Source organism: Erythrolamprus reginae, chromosome 7 (genome assembly GCF_031021105.1).
Source record: "Erythrolamprus reginae isolate rEryReg1 chromosome 7, rEryReg1.hap1, whole genome shotgun sequence".
Classification (NCBI taxonomy): domain Eukaryota; kingdom Metazoa; phylum Chordata; class Lepidosauria; order Squamata; family Dipsadidae; genus Erythrolamprus; species Erythrolamprus reginae.
In genome coordinates, this window is record NC_091956.1 from 73,595,176 (window position 1) to 73,620,557 (window position 25,382).

The 25,382-nt window shown below is 35.7% G+C and overlaps 2 protein-coding genes across 6 annotated transcripts in view; both read left to right on the plus strand.

The window, feature by feature from the left end:
• TRIM2 (tripartite motif containing 2) overlaps window positions 1-14,823 on the plus strand; it is a 68,634-nt gene extending 53,811 nt beyond the window's left edge. For 2 of the 5 annotated variants that reach the window (XM_070757843.1, XM_070757842.1), the window contains exons 7-12: window positions 2,290-2,393; window positions 3,180-3,347; window positions 5,402-5,570; window positions 6,772-6,842; window positions 9,495-9,635; window positions 10,579-12,362. In XM_070757843.1, the coding sequence (XP_070613944.1) occupies window positions 2,290-2,393; window positions 3,180-3,347; window positions 5,402-5,570; window positions 6,772-6,842; window positions 9,495-9,635; window positions 10,579-10,731 (806 nt within the window). In that variant the 3' untranslated portion in view covers window positions 10,732-12,362. Of the gene's footprint in view, window positions 1-2,289; window positions 2,394-3,179; window positions 3,348-5,401; window positions 5,571-6,771; window positions 6,849-9,494; window positions 9,636-10,578 lie in introns of those variants that run through there. The other 3 variants (XM_070757841.1, XM_070757844.1, XM_070757846.1) reach the window with 2 other exon arrangements.
• A 7,303-nt stretch (window positions 14,824-22,126) lies between these two features.
• The window catches only part of MND1 (meiotic nuclear divisions 1), a 37,586-nt gene continuing 34,330 nt past the window's right edge, over window positions 22,127-25,382 (plus strand). Inside the window, exon 1 of the mRNA XM_070756663.1 lies at window positions 22,127-22,300. Within this exon, the coding sequence (XP_070612764.1) occupies window positions 22,298-22,300 (3 nt within the window). The 5' untranslated portion in view covers window positions 22,127-22,297. The remainder of the gene's footprint in view (window positions 22,301-25,382) is intronic.

Here is a 25,382-nt window from a genome sequence, read left to right on the forward strand (position 1 = left end):
TTTTGCAAATAAATAACCAAAAAAAATTATTATTGTTAATAAATAATTATGTTTATAAATATCAGGATCACTAAGTGTCTTATTCAATGGTGAGTACCAGTAATAATGGTGAGTAAATGGTTGTAAGGGAATGGGAAATGGTAATTTAGGGGTTTAAAGTGTTAAGGGAAGGCTTGTGATACTGTGCATAGCTAAAAATGGTGTATTTACTTCCGCATCTCTACTTCGCGGAAATTCGACTTTCGCGGGCAGTCTCGGAAAGCATCCCCCGCGGAAATCGAGGGAACACTGTATATATAATTTTTACATGTAACATACATTTAATATCCTATTTCTGAAATTTACATTTCTCTTTTGAATATACATCACGTAATAAGTGTCCCTTGCCCTTTACGACTAGCCTATGTAGCAACCATGAAAAAGAGTCGTTAGTTGCAGAATTGTCAACAAGCTGTTGTTGACAAAAATATTAATTGCTGATAACAACTTCAGGGTTTTTAATGAAAGAAAGGGATAATAGTATGGCATTTGGGAAGGCTTGGGGAGATTTCAGTATAGGTGGGCCTCACTGAACGATGGCAGCTGGGCCCAGAATTTCCATCACATTGTTGTAGAGCACAATGTCATGTCATTGCACCACTTAGTGACAGAAATTCTGGTGAATCACTATTGGTCATTAAAGGAGAACATGATGTGACCAATATTTGCAACCTCCTGCCAGCTTCCCCATTGGCATTGCTTGTAGGAAGTCAGCAAAGCAGATTGTAAATGGTAATTGTGTGATCACACAATCCTGCAATGTGCCCAGGTCATAGCCAGATGAGTGTGGTTCACTGTATGGCTACTTATAGTTTTCTTATAGGATACTTATAGTATATAGTATCCTGGATTATTATAGTATCACTGATTCAGCACCATTGTAAGCTTGAACATTTGCTGGATAAGTAGTTGAGTTAGGACCACCTGCATTTTTGTTCACATTGCTTAATAATGACCTTTCCCTCATATAATTTCCCATTGTAGCCGATCTTACAAATGCACACAAATACATAAGAACTTAGTTGTTGGAGTAGAGAAAATATTAGAGATTGGATTGGCATCCAATGGGATGACATTAGAACAAGGGAGTCAAACTCAAGGCTGGGGGACAGATCTGGCGTGCTTAGATCTGGCCTGCAGGGAGGCCCCAAGAAGGGCGGACTAGCCCGCAGTGCCACTGCCAGCAAAAATGGAACTGCATGCAGCCCTCCTGGACTCTGTTTTTGCTGGCAGAGGGTTGCAGGAAGCCTTTGCAGTGGAAAACTGAGCTCAGGACCCTGTTTTCGCTGGCAGAGTACTTGAGCCACCAAAGGCACCCCCAATATGAGTGACGTCGACCTGGACATGGCTACCCTGGCCACACCCAACCTGTCCCCCCCAAAGTTTAAACACAATCCTGATGCAGCCCTCAGTGAAATCAAATTTGACATCCCTGCATTAGAAGCTCTGATGTGCTACAGGTAGTCCTCAACTTACAACAGTTTATTTAGTGACTGTTTCAAATTACAACGACAGTGAAAAACTTTTCGAATATACAGTGTTCCCTCGCTTTTCGCGGGGGATGCGTTCCAAGACCACCTGCGAAAGTCGAATTTCCGCAAAGTAGAGATGCAGAAGTAAATACACTATTTTTGGCTATGAACAGTATCACAAGCCTTCCCTTAACACTTTAAGCCCCTAAATTGCAATTTTCCATTCCCTTAGCAACCATTCAGATTATTACTCACTGTGTTTATTTATTAAAGTTTATTAAAAAAAAATACTTATTAAAGGCAGACGAAAGTTTGGTGATGACATATGATGTCATCGGCTGGGAAAAACCATGATATAGAGAAAAAAACCCCGCAAAGTATTTTTTAATTAATATTTTTGAAAAACCGTGGTATAGACTTTTTGCGAAGTTCGAACCTGCGAAAATCGAGGGAACACTGTACATTACTTACTACATGTGATTTATATAATTTTTTTATACTTATGACCATTGCAGCATCCTAATAATCATGTGATCAAAATTCTGATACTTGGCCACTGACTCATATTATGATGTTCCAGCAGGTCATGTGATTACATTTTGCAATCTTCTGAGAAGCAAAGTCAATGGAGAAGCCAGATTCACTTAACAATCCTGTTACTAACTTAACAATTGCAGTGATTCATTTAACAACTGTCACAAAGAAGAGTGTAAAATGCAGCAAGATTCACTTGGCAAGAGAAATTTCGGGTTACTTTTTCTATTTTGTTTTGTTTTAGGTACCAAAGGGAGAAACAAAGGGGAATTTACAAATCTTCAGGGAGTAGCTGCATCTACAAATGGGAAAATATTAATTGCAGATAGCAATAATCAATGTGTACAGGTATGTTTATTGGTTTGTTTCTTCATTAAAACTTCTTTATTAAATGCACAGAACTGTTTCCTCTTTTATTAAGGCAAATTACATGTATGTTTGTCGTCAGGCATGGGGGAATTGAAATTTCCCTTCCCCCTAGGCTTATAGAATTTATACATGGTATGCTTGTATGTATGAGTGGTTCTTTAAATTGGGGTTTTTTAGATTATTTTTAATATTAGATTTGTTTACATTGTCTTTTTATATTGTTGTTAGCCGCCCCGAGTCTTCGGAGAGGGGCGGCATACAAATCTAATAAATACATCATACATAATACATTCCATTTTCAGTTTCTCTTTATATTATTTTAATCATCTTTGACCCACCTTTCCATAACTTTTTCATTTTGATTGATAAAAATAGGTCCATCCTGCATATAAGGTTTGGACTGTGTTTTGAATCTTAATTAACTTACTGTAACACATTTTAGCAGATCTTGGTCCTTTGTTTCACAGATAGAAGAAATATATTTAGTCTTGAATAGAAATTGGGTTCAAATGCTAAGCTGAAATGATGAAAAGTTTTCAAGGTGATAATGATTCATAAAGTAACCTTTTAAAATACAATTATTAACAGAAACTGATGAAGAATGTTGAAGTTTTTAGATTATTTTTAATATTAGATTTGTTTACATTGTCTTTTTATACTAAGGGGAAGCAGAATTTCATATGCATGTTAAAAGCTGTTGAGTAATGAAAACAATTGCATTTTATATGAAAGTTGCTATGGGTTTTTTTTCCAAACAAATCATAGATATTTTCCACCGATGGCCAGTTCAAGAATCGTTTTGGTGTACGGGGAAGATCTCCTGGTCAGTTACAGCGGCCTACTGGAGTAGCTGTGCATCCTTGTGGTGATATCATTATTGCAGATTATGATAACAAATGGGTTAGCATATTCTCTTCTGATGGAAAATTTAAGGTAGGTTTAAAGTCAAAATATAAAATACAAGGAAATGTATTTTCCTTTTTAAAAATTAATAGTTAATGGCAGATTGAAGCTGATAAGGGGATATAAGTAACAAAAAGTGTTCCTCCTGTATTGACTGACGGGAAAGCAATGAAGAATGAGATTATAGCTGTTTATTATGAAGCTAAGGAGCAAAATGAATCCAGTAATTGACAAGGTCTGATCACTGCTTTTTATTGTCTCTTGCATTAATTTCAAAATCTTCTCCACATACATATGCTTCTATGAATACTTAGTTTGTCCTTCCCAGCATTAGGAAAACATTTCATTTGAATTGTAATTGTAATCCTACACATATCTAGTAGTGATAGCAGAAATAGCAGAGATGGCAGTGATGCAGAAGTGATGTGATGATAGCTACATCTGAATAGGAGTGTACAGTTAAAATATATTTCCTTAATATTGCTGGCTTATTTGTCTGTCTGACTGTCTGTCTGTCTCTGTCTCTCTCTCTCTATGTCTCTCTCTATCTCTATCTATCTATCTATCTATCTATCTATCTATCTATCTATCTATCTATCTATCTATCTATCTATCTATCTATCTATCTATTAGATTTCTATGCCACTCTTCTCCTGTGGCTTGTGGCATTCCTTTGTGAAAGATGAAGATTCATCTTTCACAAAGGAATCTCAGGTCATTTAGCTTGTCTGCAGAGAGGGGCGGCATACAAATCCAATAAATAGATAGATAGATAGATAGATAGATAGATAGATAGATAGATAGATAGATAGATAGATAGATAGATAGATAGATAGGAGACACAGCCTTTACATTTTTTTTTTAAAAATGGCAATATTCTGTTTCTGATTGTGATACAACACAATGAATTGAAACTGTATATGAAGCTGCCTCCCCCAGTGTTTTCCAAATGTGGTTAGTCTCTCTGGGAATTTTAAGAATTGCCATTCAAATACATACATAACAGTGAAGCCAGCATATTTGTGTCCCAATATTTGGTGGTCTAATGGCAAATTCAAAGTTAGCAAGTTGCATATGTTAAATGAAAAACACATGCAACCCACATTTTAAAATATGATAAAAAAGAAACATGGTCAGAAACCTCTATAAAATTGAGTGTTTTGCGTGCATATCAAATTAAAGCCTAATTAAGTGTCATTGTTGCTGGAGCCTTCCAACAGTCACACAAAATAAGACTAAATACTTTATAACCCTGATCAGATAAAATCCACTGCTGAAAATTGGTAGTGTAGCAAAAAGAGTCTTTATAAATAGGACAACCATGTAGACCTTTAATATAATCTAAAAAATTTAAATACATCTATAATAGTCACTCTTAGCCCAACCTACCTCACAGGAGTTGTTGTTGTGAGCAAAGTAGGAGGGGGAAGAAATATTAAATATGGTTGCACCTTGAATTATTTATAAAAATAATAAAGACAGGATAAAAAAAATCTAATAAACGAATAGGCTCTTTATCGTGATACAAATTAAGAAGAAACTGTCCTTCAGTCTAATGTTAATAATAAAGAGCTTTAAAAGTCAACACTGGTATAAAAATCAAACAAAATCTAATGATGATGTTCTGTCTTTCAGAAATTTATGCTCTTTATAAGTAGTTTTAGAGAATCATTCCCTATCATATTCTGGACCTGTTGACATTTTTAGACTTTAAAGAAGTATGCAAAACTTTTTCACTTGGACTTGCATACAAAATAGAAGCTTCTCGGGCATATGTTTCTGTGAGTAGATACATTTATTAAAATAACAACTGCAGCAACACAATTATTTGCAGAAAGTTCTGGTTTTATTGACAATAGAGGAATGAGTAGTGATAATGATAGAATTTATTGCAATGGCCAAATTAATGAAACATGAGATTTTGTCTAAATTTACTGAGGCTTAGAAAACTACTTACTGAATTTTTGCAAGTAACAGGCAAAAAAGATATTATAATGTATAATTTTGAGAATTAGAATAAAAATAGTAGATTATAGAGAAATGTCAAAATAAAAGAAATTCAATTTCTTTCTTTGCTTCCCTAGGCAAAAATTGGATCAGGAAAACTTATGGGGCCAAAAGGTGTTTCTGTGGATCGCAATGGACATATTATTGTAGTGGACAACAAAGCATGCTGTGTGTTTATCTTCCAGCCAAATGGGAAAATAGTAACCCGATTTGGAAGCCGAGGAAATGGAGATAAGCAGTTTGCAGGTAACAGTTGTTAATTGATGTATAATAGTACTGTTTTATGTTTTTCATATGGTTCAATGGTGTGAAACCTAGAGAGAACAAAACAAAGATTCATTCATTGGAGTATAATGTGACTGGGTGGGAGTGATGTTGAGTTGGCAATGCCCAGCCAGGTTTTGTGGCTCCTGGTGTTTTCTTTTCTGTGGGAAATGTGTCCAAATGACACTGACTTTTTAAGGTTGCAAACCTCTGCCCTATGGCAATGGGAGAAACAATCTGTCATATGAGTCCCAGCGGCCGGTGAGGCCCCACAGAGTTGGCCTTCTCCAGGTCCTGTCAACTAGACAATGTTGCTTGGCGGGACCTAGGGGAAGAGCCTTCTCTGTGGGGGCTCTGGCCCTCTGAAATCAGCTCCCCGCCCTCCTCGCATTCTGCAAGAGTCTTAATATTCATTTATGCCGCCAGGCTTGGGGCCATTAGACCTAGTCCCCTGGCCAAATGAGTGTAGTGTATGTTTGTTGTGTGAATGGCATTGACTGAATTTTAATACTATTGGGGTTTTAGATTAATTGTTTTAAATTAATTGAATTATGATGTTGCATTGTTTTTATATGTTGTAAGCTGCCCCAGAGAGGGGCGGCATATAAATCCAATAAGTAAGTGAGTGAGTGAGTGAGTGAGTGAGTGAGTGAGTGAGTGAGTGAGTAAGTAAGTAAGTAAGTAAGTAAGTAAATAAATAAATATCTGATACTGCCTTATTTATTAGATTTAAAAATCCCAGGAGTTTGACATTAATTGAGTTGTACATGACTTTGATTTTAAAGCAGGTTGCCTCAACAATTAGTAATTGATGTAGTAGTACTACAAGCTCTATCCATGCCGTTCTTTCCCAGCAGTCTTTGCAGCAAATGTACCAGGTGGAATGCTGTTGCCGGACAAAGGCAAGTGCAGGAGTGCCTTGTTCCCGCACTAAGGCTCCAAACATGCCACTGCGGTGACAGAGAGCCACGGCAGAGGGCCCAAAGAGCTGCATATGGCTCTGGAGCCACCGGTTGCCAATCCCTGGTCTAAATTTATGCTTATCTGTCAGATGAGAATGATGTCTTTTTTTCTTTGATTCAATTTTTCCCCCCTGCTTCTAAGAAGATAGTTCCTCTCATCATCATTATCTCATATTTCTCTATTATACTGCTCTTTATTTACCTTCCTGTGTTTATTACAGGCCCTCATTTTGCAGCTGTCAACCACAATAATGAAATTATTATTACTGATTTCCACAATCACTCTGTCAAGGTATGATGCTACTAGTTCTTTGAACATTTTGTATTCATTCATTTTTTTATAGTCTCAAACTGATAAAGAACTTTTTGTAAAAAAAACCTGTTAACAAGAACAAAAGCAAAAATGGATATTCCAATTTTAATTACATTTCCAGATTATATTAAAATACTCGAGTAATTACTACATATTAAGTAACCAATTCTTCAAGGAATTCTGTGGTTGATGTTTTTATGTTGAACTATGATAAGTATATTGTTTATTTTAGTTCCAAAAAATACAGTGGATGTTCCTCTAAATTCATTTTGCACTATAATTATACATTATTAATAAATACAATAAATATTTATTCTTGCTTAAACTTACATTTGTATTATACTTATATAGTTTAAATATATTTGTATATCATTCAGGGTCACTCTGTGAGGGAGATGGGCAATTTCTAGATGTGATAGGTAGGTAGGTGACAGAGAGAGAGAGAGAGAGAGAGAGAGAGAGAGAGAGAGAGAGAGAGAGAGAATTCTGATATAGTATTTTAGAGTGATTTTAATGCTTAAATGGCCCCTGAATGCTTAAACCATAAAGACATTCAGTATCTTTTTGTATTCTTTCTGCATCCCCTGTACCATTATTTGTCTGAGGATGCTTTTAAACAGAACAGTAACTCTATATTTGTAAGAAACACAAAAGATACGTTCTATGTAAGAGAGGTTGTGTTGTAAGAGAAGACTGTTATCAAGCTCCATTAAGCTATATAACTTGTTTTAAACTAAATAACCACTGAATAATCTAGAGTTCTAGATGGTTCTTCATTGTCTTGCAAAATCAGGCAGGAAATAATTGTTTTTAGGTTTAGATTAAAAGGAAGGCATTGAATTACAAGAGCAGACATTGAACAGTTTGCTAGTATACATTTCTCAGCTGGAGAGCAACGTTGTTGACAACTGCATAATGTTAGAAGCAGCAGTCGTTTAGTTGTGCAGGATTTCCTAATATGAAAAGAATGGTTGGGTATATGGCCAGATTCCAACACAAGACAAAATAAAGAAAGGTAGATAATTGTTTGAAAAATCAGAATGTATTATTGTCAATCAACAATTAATCTACACATTTCAACTTTCCGGTGGCCTAATCCCAAAGCTTTATGGTGTTTTTACCAAAGTGTGCCAATAACCATTCTACCACTTTATGCCATAATTTTTTAATTTAGGTTTTCAGATCTTGACAGTTTGTAATCTTCTACTCTTTGTCATTCTATTCTACTAGCCCCTGGTTCTGCTACATCAATTATCCATAGTTTCTTTTTAACTGCAATTAAATCTGGGGTTATGTTCAAGAAATCCCACAGTATTGGGAGTGGGGCGGGGTGTGATGGCCCCGGCAGCTGGAACCTTTCCTGTGGAAAGGTTTCGAATCCCCAATGCCTGGGGTATTGGCCCTGAAGGGAAGGTAATGCATGGGACGCTTCCAGGGGTCTGTAGGGGCTGGCATGCCCCACTAGATGAACTGGCCTGGTCTCGCATCCTCTTTTTTAAAAAAAATAATTCAATAATATGATATATAATGATTATGATTTGTTAAAGCAGAAATGATATATTGGTATAATGAAAGAAACAAAAGGAATGAAACAAATGGGAAATACGTTTTTAAAATTTTTAAAATACAACTTTTCCTCCTATGTATATTGATATTGTTATAATTAGTTTAAGATTTGATATGTATGGTATCTTTCCTTACTGGCATATAAAGAGAAGTAAATTTGGAAATTTCTTTTGTTAAGGGCAGTTATGATAAGATGAGAGTTTTCAAAAAGTAAGAATAAGAATATAAGAAATGTAGGCACAGTTTTGGTAAATAAACAGCAAATAGCCATGAGAAATTGAGATAGCTAAAGGCACTTTGAATTCATATCAGGGCGAAGGAGAATATCTGAAATCCCGATGATAGGATTTGAAAAGGAGGTAGCACAGGATGAATGATATGTACCAGAATAAATTGGATAAATAATTAGGAAATTTGGATTAAGAATTTGACATTTGGTATTATATTCTAATTTGAGTTATGTGAATTTGAATCTCTGTAAGGTGTGGAAAAACAATAAAAACTTATACACCCCCCCCCCCAAAAATCCCACAGTTTAACTTTTAAAAAATCAACTAATTTTCCAATTATATGCTTCCACAAATTTTTCATCACTGGCACCTGATAATTTTTACAGATGTTCCAGTAAGTAATTTGGGCCACTGTATTAAGGACATTGTTTATAATCATTCTGTGTGATCTTTGCACAAGCTGAATATATAGAGATATTTATTTTTTCTGCTTCTTTGCACCATCTGCAGTTTGAATCTTTTTCTAATCTTCAATTCTGGTTTTGATTGCATTAAACTTGTTTAATGAATTAATTATTGTTTCAATGTTTAAAAACAATCTCTTGATACCTTCACTAGGAAGTGAGATAGGCAGATGTTGTTTGATGATGTTAAAGCTGCATTTTGCAATTGACTGATGAGAATTTTGTCAATGCCTTTGGTCAATGTTTATATTATTTTAATATAATTATTATCATGATTTTTGAAAACTCATTCATGAAAAGTTACTATAACTTTTCCCTCTACAGATAATTTGGATAACGTTTCTTAAGTGTTGTGTTTAAATATCATGCAGGTATTTAACCAGGAAGGTGAATTTTTGCTGAAGTTTGGGTCTAATGGAGAAGGAAATGGACAGTTCAATGCTCCCACAGGAGTAGCTGTAGATTCTAATGGGAATATTATTGTAGCAGATTGGGGAAATAGTCGAATACAGGTAAATAACATTTCCCTCTGAAGTTAGTAAGTTTATATGCTTGTGATACATTAAAATTCAAGTCTTGGGTGAAACAATGTTGTTTGTATCATCTTTGTTACCAAGAAAGCCACTGGTGTCTAGAAGGTAATTATGGTCTTTCTGCTGAATAATTTTCTCTCTTTTCTCTCTTCTCTGTGTGCTTGTGTATATGTGTGGGTGGGTGGGGGGTGCGTGCACACACATAATTTATTCAATTTATATACCTACCCATCTCAGATATGTAACTCAGAATGGTTTACAATGTCGTTTGGCGGGCCCCAGGGGAAGAGCCTTCTCTGTGGTGGCCCCAGCCCTCTGGAACCAACTCCCCCCAGAGATTAGAACGGCCCCCACCCTCCTTGTCTTTCGCAAATTACTTAAGACCCACCTTTGTTGCCAGGCATGGGGGAGTTAAGTTATCCTTTCCCCCTAGGCTATTACAAGTTATGCATGGTATGTTTGTGTGTATGTTTGGTTTTTTATAATAAGGGTTTTTTAGTTGTTTTTATTAATTGGATTGTTCATGTTGTTTTACCACTGTTGTTAGCTGCCCTGAGTCTGCGGAGAGGGGCGGCATACAAATCCAATTAATAATAATAATAATAATAATAATAATAATAATAATAATAATAATAATAATAATAATAAAAACAATTTTAAAACATCAAAACCATACAATAAAATATAATAAAATTCAGGTGGTCACATCCCATCAGTAACAATCGATACAGCCATTGCACAGGGCCTACTACACTCCCAGGTCCCCATATCTATTAGCAAAACTATGTTTTCAAGTCTGCATGAAAAGCCAGCAGAATTGAGGCCTATATGATTTCCAAGGAGATAATATATGTGCATTAACTACAGCATTTAAATTTATTTTGTTCTTTGACTGACTATAGTCTTTTACTCTAATTCACAGGTTTTTGATGGAAGTGGATCCTTTTTATCTTACATAAATACATCTGCTGATCCACTTTATGGTCCTCAAGGTTTGGCTCTTACTTCGGATGGTCATGTTGTTGTTGCAGATTCTGGGAATCATTGCTTCAAAGTCTACAGATATTTACAATAATGGTTGGCATTGGATGATCATGTTTAAGAAGTTACTAGCTGCTGCTAGAGGCCAGTGTAGATAATATTCCGCTTCTTAAATATTTCTTCTGTTTCTTATTTAAAATTTAAAACTGCGGAATCTCCAGTATGTTCATTCTTTTATTTTATTTCAGACCTAGTTTAAATAGAATTTGCATAAAATTTATATGCTCTGCACTGAACCTATCACAAGGATTAATAAATGAGACCCTACATCCCCCTTAATAAAACCTTCACAAAGCCACTGGAATACTAGAGATATAAACTGTGACTTGTAGTGCAGACATTTATAGATATATAAGTAATTGGATGTACACATGAAGAAGGGAATGGACTCAAGAAGGTACTTGATTCAGAATTTATTTAAGTGTGATGGGAGAAGTTGTTTAAATTTTCCCATTTGAAAATTCTTACTAATTAGTATTAGTAATAATATTCAATCCAGCAGGATGTCTGGAAATTTTCTAGATCACATTATTATTGTAGATATTCCACTTATATTCAGGTTTACTTTATAACTTTAAATAGTTTATTTTAGTTTTAAAAGAATCGGAACAATCCTTTCTCTGTTAATTGGCAGACCTAACAACTTAATTTTTAGCATTATAAGAACAAACACACATTTTCTGTGGTGCGTAGATTGATGTACATATCTAGCAACTTTTCTACTGTTCAATATGTGGTCAGGATTTTCTTGAAACCTGAAACTTTATTCTGGAAATGTAGGATAATGTAACTGCTGATAGTTCATAGAATCAAGTTCCAATTAATATCAGACTAATTCATTAAAACAATTGGTGACTGTTATATCAGTTTAACTAATTTTGCAACTGACATTTATACTTCATATATGTTCTTACAGTGATTATGAAAGCAGTCAATTTTATTCGGTGGCTTGTTTTTGCACAGGAAAACAAGTCTTATGTGTATTCTAGTAGAAATCTTATATTACCAAAGGAACTTTGGGTAGGTGACAAATTTTGAGGTGGAAGTCAAGGGTTACCAAAGCAGGGTATTTTTTTTTAAATTTCAAAAATGTTATTGTCTCTGGTAACTGTACATAAATGGGGGATATTGAAGATACTTAATTAATGTGAGGCTACATTGAGATTCCAAAACACATAATTTTCTTCATTACAAATGTGGATAATGTGAACATTAAAAAAACCTCAATTTTGACTATAGGCAATTTTGTTGTATACGTTTTCTTGGTTCCCCTAATTGAAATTTTACTTTTATGAAAGTTTCTTCTCTTATGCCTGCTTCTTGGTACAGGTCTTGTGATTTTTAGTTTATTGGCTTCACATCAGAGTGCAAAGTATGTTTCATTTTGATTTCCGACAGAGGCAAAATATTGAATCATGTTTAAACCAAGTAAGAATAAAACTGCAGTCAACAGCAAATGACGTTTGGCACTGGCTTTATATAAGCATGTACTTCTGACAGTATTGTCAACATTTGAAACAATACCTGTATTTCCTATTTCAATCATGGCGCTGTCTAAATATATTCCATCTACACTACTGGGATAGGTGGAGCCTAATATCTTATCTAAAATACGGATATGACAGCTCTAATTGGACCAAAAGAAAAGAAATTATGTGATTAGTACTGTTGCTAGTTAATTGCCTATATTTTGAAATATTAAATTAAATATTAAATTTGAAAGAAAGAAAATGATCTATCTAAACTAATAATATTCTTTTAATACTTTAATAGCCAATAATTTCAAATAATCTTATAAAACAATTGTCTTAAAAAGAATATGCCAAGAATCTAATTTAAGAGTTCTTGGATAAATTAAAAAAAAATGTCTGCAAAGGTATACAAACTAGACATTATCTGTCCTAAACACTGAACCAATTTGCAAGCTGTTTGAATTTTAATGGGGAACTGGATTTCCTGTTTATTATTTTATGAATATTTATTAATTATATGAACAATAACAAAATTGTAATTGTTACTGAGTTTTTGATATAAAAAGGCATTTACAAATTGATCCAAATGTTATTGTTACAAACTTGATTCAAGGCACATTGTCATACCAATCTGGCTTAAAGTTTGAGATGCTAATACTTTTGTAAAGATAAGTCATATGATAAATACAAATATTTGCTTGAGTTTTTAAAAAGGGATACCAAGCCAAATCCTATAGTGACCTAAATGGAAATGTTTCTGGTAGAAATCTGGGATATTCATATTCATTTTAATAAAACTTACTGTAGTTTTCAGTTCATTATATAAAGGATAGAGTAGAGACTAAATTGTTCTAAATTGATACATATATAGTATCTGACGCATGCAGGCATGTCCATGCATTCCTTAAAAAACCTTACTAAAATAATTCCTCAGTTCTAATAAAAATTAACTTAGTAATGCTTAGCGATATTTGATTCCCTTTCGAATTATCGCTTCTTTCCTTTGCAACTAAGCTATTATTTGTTAAGGCAATGTGGCCTTCTGTTTGATAATTTTTTTTGTTATGCATGTTACTGTACATTGACTGATGCTGCTAGAGATCTGTTGAATACTTCTCTTGATCTTAGCTAAAAGGCCAAGGGGTGAAGAGGCCTGTTGAATTGTAGATCCTTGCTAGAAGTTGAAAGTATAGAATCATTAGATGGCTGAAATAAGTTTAGATGAGTCTACTCTAATACTGAGTGCTTGAAAAATGCCTAGTCAAAATTGGATTGTTTCTTGCTCATCAATTTCCCAAAGCTCACTACTAAAGCATTTATGTCCTGAAGGAAGTAACTGATTAGAGATTACTGTAAAACTTGCAGTTTTGCAGAACTGCATTCATAAGAAACCAATTTGGATCCAAATAAACATTTACCAGAATATAGGCATTTAGTCTTCTAAATTAATATTCAAGAGTAGCATGTGTAGATTCAGCTCAAATATGTGACTCTGCCAAACCTACAGTTACTTTTTAAGGTATATCTGCACTGCAAATGTGAACTGAATTAACAGACTCTGGGAGGCTGAATTGTTTTAGTTTATATTTGCAGAACAGACATCCCTCTTGTATCAAGTGGTGCTTATAGCTGCAATAATGAGCAATGCATATGTGTTTATTCAGTGTAAACACTTGCTTGATATAAGGTTTTTTTTAAAATGTTAATTCATTTTTGGATAAACTTGCAAAGTGTATATTGAAAGGTTTTTAACTGTAAAAAGCTGTTAAATTAGTTAAGTTTTTACACTAATTTAAAGTTTCAGCAATGTAATGAGAAAATGTTCTTCATTATTGTTGACCTTTGTAAACATTACAGGGCTTTCAACCTTACAGCTACTTTTTCTTTGATATAACTGAAGATTTAGCATTGCCATATGAAAAAAGTGCCCATTAAGTTTTGCTTGTTGTGTGAAGAAATGATAGCAAAGAACAAAATGCTATCCATTGAAAATGCTGTTAAACTGTGAGCAGTGATTAAAAACGTGTTCTGAAGAATGTATGAAAGATACTCTTTTTCCTATAGTGTAGAATGATTCCTAGTTGTTGATAGCTTCTAATGAATGTACAACATTGAACTGGATGCGTGCACAGCCTTAACCTCAAAAGTTTGGTTCCCCCCCCCTCCCTTTATGACATGGGAATGTTCCATAATAAGTAGCATATACTCTTATATCCCAGAGCTTGCAATTGAATTGTTTCAAACATTGTATTCTTCGGGTTCTTAGAATAAATTAATTTTATTGTTGCTCTGTACATTCCATCTTTGTATGTCACTTTCATTCCTATTTCATTGTTAGGTACATAAAGTTATTAAGCCTCATTTTCTCTGGAAATAACACTGAAATTGTAGGGATTATGTTATTTGTTATTCTCCCTTATCAGTTTTAATAGATGTATAATCTTTGTCTAGTTAAGGCTGAGGATGAAAGCTTTTCATTGAAGAATGTCTGTAGGTAGATTTAGATTCATGTGTGCCATGGTATTTTTTATGGTTTATCCTACAAAGAGAGCTTAAAAAACCCTTTTACCTTATTTTGGAACACTAAGAAAAACAAAATCAAATGTGTATCCTTTATCATGCACAACCCTCCCCAATAAAACTGAATGAAAATTGTTTTGTGTTATTTTTCAGAATTGAAGTTGGTTGGTTGCTACATTGTCCTCATGTACCTTTATTGCTCATTTTGAGCATCAAGTGGAAAAGTGTCAAGAAGTCTATATAGTGCATACTAAATAACTACATTTTCATTGTAAATTAGTATTTCACAACATATGGTATCTAGGTAGTAATAGCTTTCTAGATACATCCAAGGCATGGATTAAGGTGCACAGTTTTGCTTTCAGTCAATTGTGAACTGTCTATGAAAATTCTCAGTCATCCAGATCATGATGTCTCAAAGGTGTTTTAATTTTTTTTAGAGGCAACTGAACTGATTTTTTAAAAGATTAAATTTAAATTTTATTTTTCTCAAAATAATCATCCAACTTGCCTTTAAAAAACAAACACCCCCCTTTGAGTCAACAGTGAAGTGCTATCCTTATTTTTTTCTTTTTTGCCTTTCTTTGTTAGTAGAGAATGAAAGCATATTTGAAGAAAAAAACTGAAAATTTTTAAAAAACAAAAAAAATAGAGAAATGATATAAAATTTAATCATTTTTGGATTAAACTATAACTGCATATAAAATGATCTTTACAACCTTCAAATTATTGGAGTGTCAATACTAAATGAACAACAATGGAAATACAATAATCCACTCAGAATAAACAACCAACAATATAAAACAGCAGACCACATATAATATTAAATAGCCTTAAATGTAATGTTTAAATAGAAACCCAAACTATGAATAGCATGAATCCATGTGCAGAATTATAATCCACAAATGGTTTGGTTAGATTAAATTTACTTACTGCCTTTCAAATACAAAGATATTTTGACATTAATGCAGATTTTCAAAGCTTAATCCGCGATTCTTCTATAGAAAGAATTACGTGTGATTTCTGGTAAAAGCTATAAAGTATACTAGCAGCTGTTAACTATATCAAAGCTAAGTATGTATACAGTACTTCATAGGAATGTGAAGTTTGGTGATGTTTACTAAGATAGCTATCAAAAGAAAAAATGTGACCGGTATGGGATTTTACTTTATTTATTTAAACAATTTGGTCATCCATGTCTCAACAGTGATTCTGGTCACTGTACAAAAATTAAAGTCCAACAATTAATAGCCCATAACATGTCTTCCAGGCATAAAAGCACATGAACAACTGGGCTAATCTAAACTCCTGGCCCAAAGGCCTAAGAAAAGAGCCTGCTGAGATTCTTCAAACACACCAATTATTTCATTCTGTTCATTCCGGTAGGGACAGAGCCGGGGTGGCACAGCAGGCAGAGTGCTGTACTGCAGGCCACTGAAGCTGACTGTAGATCTGAAGGTCAGTGGTTCAAATCTCATTACCGGCTCAAGGTTGACTCAGCCTTCCATCCTTCCGAGGTGGGTAAAATGAGAACCCAGATTGTGGGGGCAATATGCTGGCTCTGTTAAAAAGTGCTACTGCTAACATGTTGTAAGCCGCCCTGAGTCTAAGGAGAAGGGCGGCATAAAAATCAAACAAACAAACAAGCAAGCAAACAAACAAACAAATAAATAAATAAATAAATAAATGCCAGAAGAAATAAGTATGTCAAAACTATGAGACTTTGGGTTGGAAGGTGAAAGACCTGCGAATACTGTACAGTAACAATCTGTTAACACTTCCAGCCACGTAACAGGAAAGAATCCTTGAAACCAGTGGCTAATCCCTGAAGGATTTGGCCCCCTTGACCATGGACAATAGTTTAATGAAGGATTCGTGGCAAGATACAGGCTAGATTTCACAGACTGGAAAATAATCCTCATGTCTCATCAGAAAGTCATTTAATTACAGAAAATAGGGAACCAAATAAATTGTCAAGAAGTGAAACTAATAAAAGGAAGATGTATGAAAATAACTATGGAATAACTTGGGGATATCACTTCAGTTCTCAATATATTACAGTGCAAAAAACCAGGATATGGAAAATGGGGAGAATTTGAAGAGTTAAACTTGCTTAACTCTTAAGTTAAATATGATTACCGGTAAGTACAAATGCTTCAAGGAAAAGACTTAATAGAAAAGAAAGGGAGGTGGTAAGTAAAAAAAAATACAAATCAGAGAATCAACATGGAAATCCCATCAACAATATTTATTTATTTGTTTGTTTATTTATTTATTTAAATGTTTCGATCATGTCCCCCTTTCCCTTCTGTCCTCCAGACTATACAATATCTGTAGTGGAGTGCCAAAGGAATGTCCTGGCTTCTCTGTTATTGAACATTTTTTGTGAGTTATTCAACATTTTGTGTGTCATTTAATATTGATGTTAAAGAGGAAGTAATTATTAAACTTGAAAGGAGCAGGAAAAAGAGGAGTGGCTAATACTTTAGAAAAAAAGAATGTTTAAAAATATTTATACAGATTTCAATGTGAGCTGAAATGTGTTTGATAAAATGTAAACTGAAAACACAAAAAATGAAAACACAAGATAACAAACCTGGCTTGATGGCTGCATATGTGAAAAAGATGTGTTTAATACATCGTAGAATGAAGAGGCTACTTAAAAACCTACATGCAACTTTGGGATATATAAAGGACAGGAAAATCCAAGTCACAGGAAATAGTGCCTTAGTGAGTTATGAGAACTTCAATCTAAAAAGAATATTGGCAAACTGCCTGCCAAGATAGTGAGAGGACTGAATAAAGAAAGGTGCTGGAACCTGAAATCAGTAAATATTAGTAGACTTAACCAAAATGATATTTTGAATGCACAATAGAATTGGATAGAAGCCATTATAACAGCACAGTTGCACAAAACAAAGTACTGGCAGGGAGGGGAATAAGCATTACGGAACATAGTAATAGTAAGAAACAAGTTCTCTTTGTCCTAAGAGAGAAAGCCAAAGAAAACTATACTGTATACAATCAATAACAAGGCTGTTCTTTTCCTAAATCAAATACAGTTTGGTTTGTTCCTAATAGGGTATGCAGAAAAAGGTGAGGCAACCTGTTTAAACTAGCTGCATTATAAACATTAGTCTTCCCTGGGAAAATCTGTAGCTACAGAGGAATTATATATATAAAAAACAAAATGACAGAAGTTTCTGGCTCACAAACAGGGTGCTGGGATTAATGGATGGCCATTGAATTAACAGACACCACAGCTGTTTCGCCTCAATATTTTGCTCAGAGATTCCAGCTCAGCTTGTTAGGGATAAAACCAAGCTCAGTAGAATTGTAGCTTTGAGTAAATTTAGTCTAAAGAAGAAAAAGAGATGTGTTAGTGGTCTTCAAGTATGCAAAGACTTGTCACATATAATAGTGATTGGACCTGTTTTCTTTTACTTTGAAAGACGGAACCAATGACCTTATAGATAAGTAGACTTAGGTTAGCCATTCAGAGGAATTTGCTAATGGTAGGAATTGTGCTTCCTTTCATTGGCTATTTCATCCAATGTCTTTCATTGGATGTATTCAAATAGACTACTAAATCCTGTGTTTGTGTGTGTGTTTATGTAGGTATGTTTGTTTTATTACATCTCTGTAATTTATTTGTTTGTTTTGTCAAGTACATATTGGAGGTATGTAAAGATATAATAATATTCATATACATGATACTAGTAAAAAAATAAAAAGAAACATTATATATAATACAGTGATACCTTGTCTTACAAACTTAATTGGTTCCGGGACGAAGTTCTTAAGGTGAAAAGTTTGTAAGACGAAACAATGTTTCCCATAGGAATCAATGGAAAAGTGATTAATGTGTGCAAGCCCAAAATTCACCCTTTTTGCCAGCCTAAGCACCCATTTTTGTGCTGCTGGGATTCCCCTGAGGCTCCCCTCCATGGGAAACCCCAACTCTGGACTTCCGTGTTTTTGCGATGCTGCAATTTCACTGAGGATCCCATCGCTGGGAAACCCCACCTCCAGACTTCCATTGCCAGTGAAGCGCCCATTTTTGCGCTGCTGTGATTCCCCTGCAGCATCACAAAAACACAGAAGTCCGGAGGTGGGGTTTCCCATGGAGGGGAGTCTCAGGGAAATCCCAGCAGCACAGAAACGGGTGCTTCGCTGGCAACAGAAGTCCGGAGGCGGGGCATCCCAGCTGCGGCAGTGGGTTTGTAAGGTGAAAACAGTTTGTAAGAAGAGGCAAAAAAATCTTAAATCCCGGGTTTGTATCTCGAAAAGTTTGTATGACGAGGCGTTTGTAAGACGAGGCATCACTGTATTCATATATATGATACTAGTAAAGCATATAAAAAGAAACATTAGGACAGGACGGAAGGCATGCTGGTGCACTTATACACGCCCCTTATTGACCTCTTAGGAATGGGGAGAGATCAACAGTAGTCTAAGGGTAAAGTTTTGGGGGTTGGGAGATGATACTACAGAGTCTGGTAGTGAGTTCCATGCATCAACTACTTGGTTACTAAAGTCGTATATCCTTTTTTAAAAAATTTTTTAAAAAATTAATTTTTATTTATTTAAAAATAAAAAAAGTCGTATTTCCTACAGTCAGGTTTGGAGCGGTTTACATTAAGTTTGTATCTATTGTGTGCCCGTATGTTGTTGTGGTTGAAGCTGAAAGAGCCAAGGTGGTGCAGTGGGTAGAGTGCAGTACTGCAGGCCACTAAAGCTGACTGTAGATCTGTAGGTCAGCGGTTCAAATCTCATCACCGGCTCAAAGTTGACTCAGCCTTCCATCCTTCTGAGGTAGGTAAAATGTGGGGCAATATGCTGGCTCTGTTAAAAACAAAAGTGCTATTGCTAACATGCTGTTATGCCCTTTGTTAAAAGGGCACTATAAATAAACATTTATTATTATGTTTATTAAGTAGTCATTGACACTACACTAAAACGACCTGATGAGCTAATGGTGAAAACACTCACTTCCCATTCGGAAGGTTGAGTAATCCTAGGTAGTGGTAGATGTTTCTCTCCTAGGACATAAAGAAGAAATACCTGCTGCAATAAATGCTCAGCTCCATCCAGTTGCCAGACTCTGGGGAGTTTTTATAATATACTGTAGGTTTAAGCTACCTCTATAAAATATTAAAGATTAACTGAGCATGAACAGTTAAATGATCTGTAATATACACTGTTGCCCTGATTTGTTAGTACAGTGATCCCTCGATTATCGCGAGGGTTCCGTTCCAAGACCCCTCACGATAATCGATTTTTCGCGATGTAGGGTTGCGGAAGTAAAAACACCATCTGCGCATGCGCGCCCTTTTTTTCATGGCCGTGCATGCGCAGATGGTGGAGTTTGCGTGGGCGGCGGGGAAGACCCAGGGAAGGTTCCTTTGGCCGCCCAGCAGCTGATCTGCTCGGCAGCGCAGCGAGGAGCCGAATCGGGGTTTCCCCTTTGCGTGGGCGGCGGGGAAACCCCGATCTTCGTCTGCTCGCTGCTGCTGCGGCCGCCCAGCAGCTGATCTGCTCGGCAGCGCAGCAGCAGCGAGCAGACGAAGATCGGGGTTTCCCCGCCGCCCACGCAAAGGGGAAACCCCGATTCGGCTCCTCGCTGCGCTGCCAAGCAGATCAGCTGCTGGGCGGCCAAAGGAACCTTCCCTGGGTCTTCCTCGCTGATGCCCCCGCTCGCCCGCCCGCCGCCCACCAGCAAGAGGGGGAGAGATAGAGAAAGAGAGAGAGAAGGAAAGAAAGAGATGAGAGAGGGAGGAAGAGAGTGTGAGAGAGGAAGAAGCAAGATAGAGAAAGAGAGAGAAAAAGAAAGATGAGAAAGGAAGGAAGAGAGTGACGTCATCGGGTGGGAAAAATCGTGATATAGCGTTTCGCGAAGAACGAGATCGCGAAAATCGAGGGATCACTGTATATCAAATAGGAAGAAATTACATCTTTTATCTAAAACAATTTTCTGATAGTATTTCTACATTGTATTAATTAAACAATAAGCCCATCATCATAGTTGGTTTTATAAAAGTGGTGTCAATGAGTGAGTGGATGGAGATGAACGTGTCAATATTATACTTGGGTTTACAAAACACTTTTTACAAACTTCTCTTGAAGCTTCTACTAAAATTGTCCATTAATTGTTTCTTTAAAAAAATGTAGAGTTCATGGGAACTGCTTAATTCCTTAATTCCCAAAGAATAAAAATAAAGGAACAATTAAAAGAAGCAGAGCTCAACAAGGATGTTTTTGGACTCTGTTTTAAGTTTGTTCATAAATTAACTTGAATTGAGGGTAAGAATGAACTGGCCACCTTTTTGGATGACGCCAAGTATTCACATGGTGAAACCAAGATTGTGAAGAACCTCAGAAGAATCTTTTAAAATCCTTGTAGTCCTTATAAAGAAAAATAACAATGATCCATATATATTCTCTTCTATTATTATTATTTATTATTATTTATTAGATTTGTATGCCGCCCCTCTCCACAGACTCAGGTCGGCGCACAGCAATGATAAAAAAAATCTAATATTAAAGTTTAAAATAACAATTTTACATTAAAAAGCCTAAAAAACCACAATATATATAAAAAGCATACACTATCTATCCCTATATCTTCTGTTCTCTCATTATTTTATCCTATACTCTCTCTTCTATTCTTTCTCTAATTCTATTTCCTCGAAGGTGTCCTCTATTACCTTCATTGTGTATTATTGTGTATTGGACAAAATAAATAAATAAAAAATAAATTTAATTGCAAACACCATAGAGACGTGAATTCAGAGTGAGAGCGGTCTTAATAAGTGTAGCAATCATTCTGAAATTTCCCTCAGTTTAGATTACTTTTATCTTGGTTTAATATTCGTTTTTTCGAGTTTTTTTTTAAATAAACTCATTAGGAAACACTTGAAAATAGAAGTAGTACAAAAGATAAAACATTAGTTCTGATTCTGGTTTTAATATTCCTGTCAGTATTTCGGATTAAAACAATATCTCGAGTAGCGCTGACTGTAGGAATAGAAATTAAATACGTAAACCAGGCGCTAATATTCCCCAAATAATATTCTCTATACGCAATTCCACGTATGGAATTAAATGCAGAAATAAATAACGCCCTGTTACTCATTAGAATGCTTGGGCGAAGCATTGAGAAGTACTGTACAGTATTACAATGATTTCCCTTTAACGGGGAAAAAGGAGAAAACAGCTGAATAATGACCAAGCTAGCACCCGTGTGCGCGTGCGCATTTTCTGCCCCCTTTTTTAGCTCTACAGGACGGATAGGCAAAGTTGGCTCTTCTATGACATGAGGACTTCAACTCCCAGAATTCCTGAGCTAGCATGATTGGCTCAGGAATTCTGGGAGTTGAAGTCCACAAGTCATAGACAAGCAACTTTGCATATCCCTGTTATAGGACATCAGGGGGAAGGGAAAAAAGGAAAGGGCGGGGCCGCTTCATCCGTTGCCGGGGTGCAAATACAGCTGAGCGCCATCGGGCGGCGCTTTCTCTTCAAAGGAGGCGAGATGGTTTCCCGCTGCTTTTCCCGCTCAAATCCCGTTCCCGCCGTTTGAAGGAGGACCTGTGTAGCGGATAGGAGATGGTAAGCCGGCCCGTGTCCGCCGGGCTTCCGAAGGTTTCTAAGTCACTCAGCGCTTCCGTATAGTAGGCTGTAAAGGCAATACGGTCGGCTGACGTTGTTTATTTCCCCATTGAACTACAGCTCCCATCATGCCCAACGCTCGCTGAGGTGCCTGTGGGGAAAGTAGAAACTGGAGTCCAAGTCCTGATGGAAGAAGCTGTGTAATTAGCCTCTTTTCGGGTTTGTCAGAAATTAGGTTTCAACTATCACTTTCCCGCATATGATGCGTCCTGACGTCTTTCAGCGTAACTCGTGTCGGTGATGGAGGACGAGTTGTAAGGCAACCTATTTGGAGGTGTCACAGACCACCCAAAAGCCTAGAAGTAAATGTCTTTAAAGCCCATAAGGCTTTGCCTCAAAAAAGCGGGCATTGACAAAAAGGACATTTGATCTCTTATTAAAATAGGAGTGGGAGAGGATGGTCCCTTTACGACTTGTGGACTTCAACTCCCAGAATTCCTGAGTCGGCCATACTGAGAGCCATGCCAGCTCAGGATTTCTGGGAGTTGAAGTCCATAGGTCTTAAAGGGACCGTCGTTCCCCAGGTCTGCCTTAGTAACTACCCTCATATTGTTTATTTAATACATAAATTGACTAGATGAAAACAGAGCTCTCTATTTTACTTATACTGTATCTTCTCTCTCGCATTTAATCTTTGTAAGGATCCTTTGAGACAGAATCAATATAGGATCACTGAGTGAGATTGACAATGAATTGAGCATTTGTAGCAGTCTCCACTTAAAATTATGTATATTTTCAGCCCTCCCTTGCTCATATAGAAGGCAAACAGACTTTGGGGATAGAATTGTGAATGAGGTACCATATTTCCTCACCTTCAGACCAGTATATGTTTAGTAATTCCACTATGCTGGATCTATTAAACACAGATAGTCCTCAATTTATGACCACAATTTATGTTGCTAAGTGAGACATTTGTTAAGTGAGTTTTGCCCCATTTCATGACCTTTCTTCCCACAGTTTTTAAGTGAATCATAGCATTTAAGTTAGTAACACAGTTGTTACATTGAATCTAGCTTCCCCATTGACTTGTCAGAAGGGTGCAAAAGGTGATCACATGATCCCTATCATAAACAGGAGTCAATTGCCAACTACTGTACTGCAAAATAAAGATTGTAACCAAAGAAGAGAAATGCATATAGAAAAGGTATATGTCTATACACCCCACCATAAACTTAATGGGCATAAACACAACTTAAATATCTTATACACACAGCTATAATGCATATTGCTGTGGAAATAACTTGGACCACAGCCAGTTAATTGAGGGTGGTGAAACATATTATTTTAAACAAATCATTTACAACTACTAGTCTTAAAGCCTGTTGTTGAAAGTTGAACAAATGTTTTGCTATTGAGTTTTTGAAACTTAGCACCTGTTGCTATCCACACTGTTTAATTGATTATAATAGGTTAAAGAGCATGTAAATAAAAGCATTGCCAGGGAAGGGTAATAGTATCTTCAGTAGTTAATATTATATCTACTTATAACTTTAGTATGTGTAATATTATTGCTAAATAGGTTGTTAACTGTAGAAAGAAATGGATTTCTTTATCATAGCTGTCACTCAGGACAGTATAATAATAGGTATTTTGGACACTATTTCTTTCATAGTGGCTTTGGCCCTTTTTTAGTGCAGTTTTTCTATGTTGTGTTTTCCCAAAACTCAGAATGACAAGCTGCATAGGTATAAAAATAGGCTAGCACTATAATATAGCAATAGCACAGTGCTTTACAGCCCTCTCTAAGCAGTTTACAGAGTCAGCTTATTGTTCCCAACAATCTGGGCCCTGATTTTACCCACCTCGGAAGGACGGAAGGCTGAGCTGGCTTTGAGCTGGCAATACTCGAACTGCCAAACTGCAGGCAACCGGCAGTCAGCAGAAGTAGCCTGCAGTACTTCATTCTAACCACTGCGCTACCACGGCTTAGTATATGGATTTATGCAATAATTGGCTAGAATTTGATACTCTTGGTTGGTCCTAAAAAGGTATTGCTATACTATAGCAGGCGGTTTAGCAGCAGCTGCAGGCAGACTTTCCAAATAATCTTATGAAGCAAATGGGAGTCTTAAAGAAAAAAAGCCTGTTTATTGAAAAGCCATGTTTATTTATTTCCCATATTTTATATCACAAAATGTGTGTGTGTGTGTTCATTTTTGAAGTTGTTATGAGTTTGTTTTATACATTTACTTTGTAATTTATAAATATATTTTATAAACGTTTGGCGGGCCCCAGGGGAAGAGCCTTCTCTGTGGCGGCCCCGGCCCTCTGGAACCAACTCCCCCCGGAGATTAGAATTGCCCCCACCCTCCCTGTCTTTCGTAAACTACTCAAGACTCACTTATACCGCCAGGCATGGGGGAGTTGAGATATTCCTCCCCCCTAGGCCATTACAAGTTATGCATGGTATGTTTGTGTGTATGTTTGGTTTTATAATAAGGGTTTTTTAGTGTTTTATTATTAGATTGTTACATGCTGTTTTTATTATTGTTGTTAGCTGCCCCGAGTCTACGGAGAGGGGCGGCATACAAATCCAATAAATTATTATTATTATTATTATTATTATTATTATTATTATTATTATACATTGTATTGTGATACATTATTTAATATTTTTATTATGACATGTGTGTAGACAATTATTATGGAATAATATAAGTCAGACAAAAATATGATTCTACAGTGTCAAGATAACATTCCTTTTATTCTCAACATGATAAATGAAGCAAACACATCAGAAACAAGTTTTATATTTGAGTGTCTTAACAGTTTTGAAATACCGGTAGTTGCATATACTGATATTTCTGTTGAAGAAAAAAATACATTAAATTACTATAGGTAGTAAAATCTATGCAGATAAACATAAACAAAAAACTAATTTTATGACTGAAATCAGACATATCATCTTTTAAATATAATTTTTATATATATAACTGCAAACAAATCGTGCAGGAAGTTTTTAGAAATTTATCAAAGATGATACCTATTAGATAGGTTGAGACTCTTCAGTCTCTCAGTGTAA